Below are 9949 nucleotides of genomic sequence, written 5' to 3' on the forward strand. Positions count from 1 at the left end.
AATAAACGTTCGCAAACATAATTGTCGGATATTCCATGTAGTTGCAACAATTACGTAAACGACAGTTAGTACTGAATGCAGTATGAGTACGAATCGTTATATTTAAAGATGACTTTATGCATTGATTTTCATGCAAGGTTGAAAAGCTAACTCCGTTAAAACCGGCGTTTTGTACTAAAAAAAAATAACAATCATTATTACAATTATTATAGTATAAACTATATAATTGTAAATTGATAATACTGAAGAGTGTTTTTTTTTTTTAATTAACGTTCTTTTACGCACGACCGATTGAATGCTGTGGCATTTACGAAAAGTTTCGACAATAAAAATACTGCTCGTGAGAATAGCGAAGAAATAAATGTGAAAATCTTCGCTGATTAGTGTAAATTAGGTAATTTGCGAAAAGAGTAGAATAGAAACATTCGCAATATTCATCTAGTCTACTCTGCTTGATTATTAAGCCCTTTGGCCAATCATTGCAATCATACTGGACATAATAAACAATCATACAGAAATATATTTATTTCATTGTTTATCAAAGTTATTTTTTTCCTTACAAGAATTTACGTATATTTTACAATATAAATATATAATAATAACAATTATTTGATAAGATAATTAAATATGATTGCAGTGACAGGCTGAGAATCGTAAAGTCCATGTCAAATCAGGCACTGAAGATCGAGGATTTGAATTGGAGATAAAAATTTTTCCAAAAGATAACTTTAATCTTAGTCCGCTTTGTTCTGATTGTTTCCGATTGGTCAAACTCTAATCTCCATCTCGTTACGATTCTTAATCTGCATTGCCGTGATCTGATATGAGTTTAAGAAAGATTTTCCGGCGTGAGAAATCATTAATTTAATTCCCAAACACAGTCAAAAGGTGGGAATTCCAAACGTGATACTTTGAAATATCAGATTATATGTATATGTATATCACTCATCGTACATGGTATATACTTTTCCGAGTGCGGCACGACATACGAATGATCCTCGTTATCCCTATAAACGTTAACATGCTTCGCAAATTAAGTAGACAAACGTGTGATTGAGTTAAGTATTAAATAGTATGCAAGTTTCTCTGATTTTTGAGTGCAGATTAATTGTCTTCGGTAGTTTTTACTTGCTTATCGAACATCTTGAAAATATTCGACACTATTCGCTGTTAGATGTGATCAAACGATGACAAGTTATTCAATGAACAACGTAATGGCTCGCGTAGACGCCTTCCAGACTGGCTGAAATCACGAAAGCCAGATTGTCCCCTAGCATAGAAGAAAACAGACCCCGAATAGGCTGGATCTTGATTAATATTAGGATGTCGAAGCGTCATAAGTCTGGAAATCTGCAAAGCAATTGTTAATGATTAGTAAAAAAAAAGTGACGTTTATAGTGTGAGTGTTGCAAAATGATGTGAAAAGTACTTGCACGGACGAGTACGTATATGTACAATGTTAAATTACATCTTACACAACTATATTTTTATTATTTTTAGGACATAAATTGTTTGTTTTAGATTTACTTTCGTGAATATAAAAAATTAATCCGTTAAGTGTTGCAGTCAGTAGAAACCTATACAAAAACGTGCCAAGCAAGCACAACGAATCCATTGTGGCATTCGATTTTTGTTACAACTGTCAAAAGTTAATTAGTCGAAATAGGAATAATTTTAATTTTTGGTCTATTAGTTCTTAACTTAATTAATATAATTTAATTGAACTATATTGTTTGTTAACGCGGCAAAAAGTTTTTCTTGTTAAAATGACAGCAAATACGACATAATTTTTTTTATCCTCGAAGTTTATCCTCGAACACATGACGCGGTATGAAGAACCATCATCATAGTTAGGTACGCACCGTAACCTCTGAAACGTATTATTGTGCTTCAGGCTTAAGATAATATGCAAAATAAAACTTTCAATAAATAAATTTTATTCGCGTTCTCGAAAGAAATAAAAAAAATCACTGTATATTTTATAGATTTCTTTTAGATAATCTTCATTTGCATCAAACAAAATAAAACTTTTTTAAGATATTTATAAGAAAATGTATGTATAAGAAAATATATAAAACGATGAATTTTACAAAAACTGTAAACTAGGATTATACCCATTTTTTTTTTGACAATCTATAAAATAATACAGTGTGCCTTATCCGTTTTGTCAAAAGTAAATTTACCTCATTGGGTCTTCGAAGTAGTCTGATGGCACTTGAAACAATTCTGGATCTATGTCGTTTCGGAAGGCAAACTCTTGAAAAGTTATTTTAGCAGTGACTGTAGGCAGAATCGGTATGTCGATCTTAACTGGGAATCCAGGGGGCAACTTCATAAGTACGAATTGGCGTAGCTTGCTTAGATGCTTAAACGGCGTAATCACTTCCAGAACATTGAGTAGCATGTCGACGGTGAGGGGAAAATCTGGGCTCATTGCCACAGTGGCCTTGAAAGATTTACTACTTTCCTTGTAGACAAGGTTTCTTCCTAGAAGCGGACACTGACCGATCGGCGCAACGACGTATTCGTCCCACGTTATATTCGACTCTGGTGGCGGATTCAACGATGCTCTTCTCATAGGAGGCTAAGAGTAAATAAAATATATTTATTTTATTTACCTTACATAAAGATACTTTGACTAGACTTTAACATATAGGTGCGTATATCTTAATATATAACATATTCTGTGTTTATCTTTCGTATATAATATTTATGAGAAAAGTAAGACATGAGTGTCTATAAGTGAATATATGTATAATTTAATTCGTACGCTTCTTACATTTCTAAATCACTTTTGAGAAAATTTCTTTGTAATAATTGATAAAAATTTATAGCTTCAATGTATTCTATCAATTTATATTTTTAAACGTACGCAACGGCTCGCGAAAGAAATAATTTATTTTAAATATTGCAAGGAAATATTTGCACATTTCTTGTGTTTCGTAATTTAACACGGTTGCAAAGAAACAGAAGCCTTGAAACGACAATAAATTTTACGTTATAATTCTCACCTCGCCATTTTTAAATCCTTGAGAGCTGCCTTTAGTAAGGGATTCCATAATAGCTTTATTTTTTTGAAGATCTTCCTCACTTAAGTGCTCACGACGTTTTCTACTTTCCAACACCATGCCATTGATTTGATAAAAATCAGCGTGGAATGCGCCTACCATTTCCTAGTTTTAAACATTTACTTCAGTATCGATTTAAAATATTCTACCGTATCATTTTTAAGTCAATTTTGATTATAAAATATCTTGATTATAAGATTATAAAATATCTCAGAATTGATTTAATAATGTTTAACAAATTCTAAAGAATTCAGAGGAAACATAATTGATATGGAACATTTTTATAATATTGCATATAACGTAACCGCATTACATAATTTATCAGTATAATTTATTGGTACAATAGAAACATGCTCACCCTTTTGTCCTCCCTAAAAATCCACCCTGTCTGTGCTCTAGAAAACGTGATACTTTTGGTAGACATTTGCGCTGCCATAATATCACTAGACATAAGAATATCAACTTCATCCTCTATCTCAAGCTCTGTTTCCTAAAGTACATACAAAAAAAAAGATTATTTCAATATAATATTGAATGTTAATAAATAATCTAAGTTAATTATATTAACATGATATAATAAGTAAAAAAGCTAATATAATAGCTGTCTAGATTTGGTATTGTACTGTCTCTGGACTGTACAATATGTACTGTCATACAAATTGTACTGTCTTTGGACTGTCTCAACATAAAATAATAGTCCGAGATTAACCATACTTATTAATTACTACGTGTGTTAAGAACGTCTATTAAAGTTCTGGAGTATTTTTTACTATATACAAAAAATAAAATTTGTACATATAAAATTTTTTGCGTACTATACATGCAAAAGCGTATATGTAAAAGAAAATGGATGGATTTAAATAGACTGTTAACCTCATATCTCACTCTTTGGAAAAGTTTGGCTTTATTGTCGAGGACAGTCAATGAATGGCTAGGCTTTTGGTCACCATTGAAGATGAAAGATATGTCACCCCTCTCCCACCTCATGTCATTAAAGTCTACAAGAGTCGTGTCCATCCTAATTGAAGCCCCACTTTTATGGATCTTACATATATCTGACGGTAACACTCTCGAGACTAGCGGTACTGAAAGAACAAACGAAATTGTCATTGACGGATAGAGGAGAAATATAACGAATTATACAATATAAAAAATTCCGTTAGAGTCGCTTTTATTAAAAAATATTCTTTTGTTGCAAAAAAATTGATATCATATTTATTGATATCAAACGATATTCGAGATTAATGAACTGATATTCTGATTGTTGCTAATTATCTTTTAGAGTATATACTGATAAACAACGTAATAATGCAATGGAAATAATCGCGGAATTAAAGATCGAAAAAACAGCGCATAAAACTTACCCCAACTCTGAAAATCCCATTTTAACTCCATATAAAAATCACCCATTTGATGCAACGCAGCAACTAAATTCGGCCTCCTTTCCTCCATTTGCTCTCTCGCTTGTTGCTTCAATTTACGTACTAAAGATGATACTGCAATAAAAATTATAAATGTCATGACTTGGTCTTACGTAATAATAGAATCATACGGAACATGTCATTTCTATTGAATCATCTTCATATTCACGTTCTAACTTATAACGCATAGAAAACCGGAATTAGTACTCTGTATTAGGAATCTGTCTCCAATTTATCCGAATAATTTCTACTCTCAGCTAATTTTGTTTTCTAACCAATTGTAGAAATAAAGTACTCTGTGTGAACATAATGTTACATAAATACACAATAAAGGTGCAAATTCATGAGACGCTCGTTTTAGCGTTAAAGCCATGGCACACAGAAAAACTTAAGCAGTAAGACGTAAGCAGTAAAGAAATCAACATGTTAGATTTTTGATAATCACATGACTTCGACTTTGACGCTAGCGTCAAAAAAAGAAGCTGGATTTTCTCAGCTTCGGCGTCAAAGACTGTTGTTTTGTTCTGAACATTTTGGATACAAATGATACAATTGACGTTAAACTTGATATTGCCGCTTTTCGTGTAAACCAACTATGATATATATCACGTAATTTTGACGTCAAAAATGAGCGTCGAGCGTCAGCATGAAAAGGCACCTTAAAATGCACAAAGTATAAATTTAATTCAAGGAAAGTATTAAAACTTGAATCTCTCTCAAGTCCTATTATATTGATAATTTAATTATCAAAATATGTATCGTACTAAATCTATATATCTGCATATACATATATATTATTTTATTTTATACGAACTGGTTTGTCTATCTCCGTAACTGATTGCTTCAGCCAATGGACTCCAACCAGCTAGATTCTTCACCTTTACAGGTGCTCCGTGTGCAAGCAGTAATTGAACACATTCTGCAACGTAACAAAATAAGATATGAAGGAATCGAATATACTTTAATTTAAAAATTACCTTTAATATATTTTATATATTTTTATATTTTTATATTTATATATTATTTATATATTTTTATATATTTTTATATTTTATCAATCTTAATAGTTTAAGTTTTGCAAACGAGTGATCTGTTATCAATTTGTACAGTATCACGTCTTTAACATCCAACAGATGGAATAAAGTATTTTTTTTTAATATCTTAAAAATACTCTAATGCAATGAAGTAAAACAAAAATAGCCGTACCTTTTCTTCCTAACATCACAGCTAAATGCAAAGGGGTGTTTCCTGTAACAGAAGAAAAATAAATACGAGAGATTAAAACGAGATTCACATCTCTCGTCCTCGCAAAGAGTTCGATGATTCTGATCGTCCTTATTCGTCCTTATTCACACGAATAAGAGGAATAGGTATATCAAGAGCACATTTGGAGTCGTGCTCCAAATCAAAAGTTAAAAGGCTCACCTTGTTTATCCTTTTCGGTAATGTCGTGCGTTCTGATCAAGATGTTCAGCGTCTTCACGTCCCCTTGAAAGATACACCTGTGAAGCGGATACTTCTCGCTCTCCTGCGCCATGATCATCGGCATCCGAGATCCCGTGGTCGTGGACGTTCACAACGACGGTGGAAGAACCTCCGACCTCGACGAGCCTCGACGTTCCGTAATACAGCAGCACGTGCCACGCGTGACATCGACGCGGAGCATCGTCGTCGTGGTCACGTTACACGGTCGACCCGCGTGACGTTCACAGGCGTCGCGGTGCACCACCTCCGGCTAGCACGCGACTCGGCATGTTTTGACGTACGTTTGTTGACACCTTTACGTAATTGTCATTGCTCCTCTTCCTCGCCCCCTTTCCGTATCTTATATCTACCCTTATCGACACTTCCTTGTGCAAAACGATAATGCTAAGCTCGCGAGTTCGAACCTCGGCGCCTCCGTGGGACTCGCATTCAACATTATGCGACCGTTGCTCCGCGCGAAATACTTCCTCTTCCTCCTGAATTGAACGGCTCTCAGGCTCCCGTTAGCTTCCGTATAGACCTGCAGTGTGATACAGCCGAACGCAAAATACGTACGTGTGTGTATGTGTGCGTACGTGTAGATGTGTGTGGACTTTAAGGCCTAACCGCTCTTTCTCCTAGGCAGGCAGGATATCAACTTGGGCAGCGTATACTCGCAGCTGGAGCAAACTGGAGCAGCGGAGTCGCTGCGACGGACGGGCTCCCGATGACAGACGGGAGAGATCGTAATTTAAAGCTCAACTCCTCGTGGTGCGACACCCCGCGAGTTATGCTCGCTCGCGCTGACGGCGCGCTCCGTCTCGTGGGACGCGCTCGGAAAACGGAGCAATTGTGCAACCGAGATCGAGGTCGACGAGCGTACGCACGCTATACGAGAAACGATCGACCGCGGAAGGTGTTCGTCTCATAATATGGCGTTTAACTCGCACCGAACACACAACGCGCGACACGCTCGACGATTAGAGGCGCGCTCGATGAACATTCGGGCGCGCGCGGTTAGCGAGTGATCACTGCATCTGCATCCTCCTCCGCACGCGCACGAGAATGTTTCTTAATGCCTGCGGATAGGATAGGGGGCCTGTAACCGGCATTTGCATTTGTGACCTCGGGGGTGCAAAAATTCACGTTCAATATCCGCGCCGCCTACACTCATTTTAAAATAGGCGACACGGCAGCCGCGCTCGTGCGGATGAAGCTTAGCCGATATGTTGGCTGGTGAAATTTTTTTTTTAGAATTATCCAAATAATTTTTCAGAATTTTTCGATAATTTTATAGTTTTTTAGAATATTTCTCAAATTCTTTCATACGAATCGACATTTTTCATAAGCGCTGAGAAATTCTACGAGAAAATCTCTTTTTTATAGAATACTTTATGTATGAATTTTTAAATATTCTAAAATATCTAACAATAAAATTTCCTATTCTGTAAATTTTCTAAGAAAACTTAACATTGAAGAGATTTTTTCTTAAAAATATTTTAATTTTAAAATACAAAAAATTCTCAAGTATATTACAAGCAGAGAGAAAACCTGAGACATGACGGCCTCTTGCATGTTACCTCAAAATGCCCTTGTGCACTAATGCCCCCTAAAGAAGTGGCTGTAAACTACATAGCAACATTTAGTTTTTTGCACCGCGGGTATATAATTTAATTGTGGTGCGTGTCCGTGCTACATCCACCTTTTGAGACTGCTGGGGCTTTATTTTCGAAAAATTGCGCATTCGAAAATCATGTCCTCTCTCAGATTACGGATATTTCCGGCGAATAATACAATTTTCGATTTTGTTCCATGTCAAGTATATTGTTTGGATCTATTCCGTGTTATGTGTACAAAATATAACTATTTAATAATAATGATAAGTTATCTTGGATATTTGTTGATTGAAGTTTAAATTGAAAAAATATAGATCTTTTTAAAAGCAATTTTATACTGGCACTTCTTTTTCATTTATTATATTATATTATATTACTTAAACTTCCAATTTTTTTATACGAACAATATATTTTCAATTTAAGAATTCAAAATTTAATAAAAACGCGAGCTCGAAGTAAAACACGAAAAACGTACGTGTTTATATGTACAATAAAAAAATGTAAGAATATTTTGTATGTGTGCATATGTATGAAAGAGATGTGTATTTTCATTAAACGGAAATTAAATCTTAACTATTATATATCAAAGAATACTTTAAATTACCTATCTAGCTTATCCTAATCTTCAGTCAATCACAGCGGCTTTCTGAAATGTCGAATCTGTGGCCTTTTAAATTAATTATAATACCAAAAATAAAATATCTTTTTAAATTCTAATGGAAGTTTATAAAATTAAAAAAATAATCTCTATAATTTTAATGACCCGAGATATTTGAGAGAAATATATGATTTTTTTTAAATACCTTAGGATGTATATCTATATGGTGTTGATGAATGCTCTATATTAAATACGAAATTACCCAATCCCCGCTCATGAACTTTCTATTAATTTCCAGTTATGTCAAAAGTGCGAGGCTACGCGCGATTGAGCGCACGGTTACCCAGCCGGTTGCCCATTATGACATGCAAAAAAATGACACCTAGATTTGTAAGAGTATATACATGTATACATATTATGAAATTGGATTGACTAAGGCCGGTATTCATATAATCGGTTCTTATTTCAAGATCGTCTTAAAAGTAAGATTGCCTTATGTTAAGTAATGTCTCTTAAGATGCTCTGCCAGGTAGAATATAGAAGCGAATGATGTCACAATGATGTCAATTCGTACATTATTTGTGCTACATTATTAGTGACAAATAAATAAGTCATAATAACGTCTTTATGACATCATATGACTTCGTAATATTATTATGACGTTTGTATACTACCTGGGTCAACGGCTCTGCTGAATAATTTATAAATATTGGTTTATACCTCTTAAAACCTCTTAAAACTATACGTGAGACAGTCTTATGAAACTGAAAAATCAATTATGAATTCCGGCCTGAATCCGGCTAAGAAATTCCTATTATTATAAATGTTGTCTAACATATATGTTAATAAATAACAGAAGTTCTTTCGTTATCAAATATAATAAAATTTGTGTGCTCTTTGGCAAATTCGAGAAAAAACTAGATAATGATTTTCTTAAATAATAAAATAATAAATACAATAGCGTTATATAAAATTTGTTGTAATATTCAATACAATTCACTGTACTACGAAGTTTCAAACTTAATTCGACTTTTTTGTATATTATTCTTTCTAAAGACTGGATATTACAATAATTGCATTTAAGAAGCATCAGATTTAGATCTTCTTTCTGTGAAGACAATAAATATTGTCCTATAATGCCGGAAAGCATGCTAATATATTGATTTCTGTTGGTATTAATACCTATTTAAAGAGAAATTATTTAAAAGTGTATTCAAATTTGTGTTAAATGTTAGTGGAAATAATTTGTCCTTTTTTTCTCAAATTGATTTCTACAACAATTTTTAGAGTGTAACTGCATTCATACATAGGTATATTATGATGCCTAAACAGAATATGTATAATTTATATTATATTGAAATGAGATATATTTATTTTTACCCAATTTAAATTTCAAAATGTTGCATAGACTTTTGTTGCATAGACATTTCTCGTTGCACAATAACAGAGATATACTCATCGTTACATTTAAATACGAATCAATATTTGTATCAGCTAATCTGCAAGTATAACAAATTATTACATAAATAGGAAAAAATATAATATCTCTGAGCAAAATGACAGTACAAATTTTCTATCTAACAAACATTGTCATTAGATGACTAGATAAAAGAGGAAAATAAAACATAAGTTGATTTTAATTTGCAATGGAAAGCGCTGCACAAACAAGTGCCATATTAACATTTTGCAATAATAAACTGATACATATTTTTAAATGTAGACTATCATAATATATTAATTTAAATATGTCATTTAATAGCAATGTTGTATTCCCACATGTAT

General features: G+C 33.4%; 1 protein-coding gene across 4 annotated transcripts; it reads right to left on the minus strand.

Annotated features, from left to right (window-relative positions):
* Window positions 1–7044, minus strand: LOC105456797 (ankyrin repeat domain-containing protein 13C). 4 transcript variants are annotated; one of them, XM_011701107.1, is made up of 10 exons: window positions 5915–7044; window positions 5696–5737; window positions 5304–5408; window positions 4433–4564; window positions 3954–4153; window positions 3427–3558; window positions 3012–3173; window positions 2184–2584; window positions 1863–1870; window positions 1–1350 (listed from the first exon to the last, which is right to left on the minus strand). In XM_011701107.1, exons 1-10 carry the CDS (start codon window positions 6036–6038, stop codon window positions 1319–1321), a joined length of 1338 nt encoding a protein of 445 aa, XP_011699409.1. In that variant the 5' UTR covers window positions 6039–7044; the 3' UTR covers window positions 1–1318. The 4 variants fall into 4 exon arrangements, with proteins under 4 accessions (XP_011699409.1, XP_011699408.1, XP_011699410.1 ...); XM_011701106.1 differs by having other exon boundaries at window positions 3942–4153; window positions 5915–7042; XM_011701108.1 differs by lacking the exon at window positions 1863–1870 and having other exon boundaries at window positions 3942–4153; window positions 5915–7040.
* Window positions 7045–9949: the final 2905 nt, after the last annotated feature.

This window comes from Wasmannia auropunctata, unplaced genomic scaffold, assembly GCF_000956235.1.
Source record: "Wasmannia auropunctata unplaced genomic scaffold, wasmannia.A_1.0 LD335556.1, whole genome shotgun sequence".
NCBI classification, from domain to species: Eukaryota; Metazoa; Arthropoda; class Insecta; order Hymenoptera; family Formicidae; genus Wasmannia; species Wasmannia auropunctata.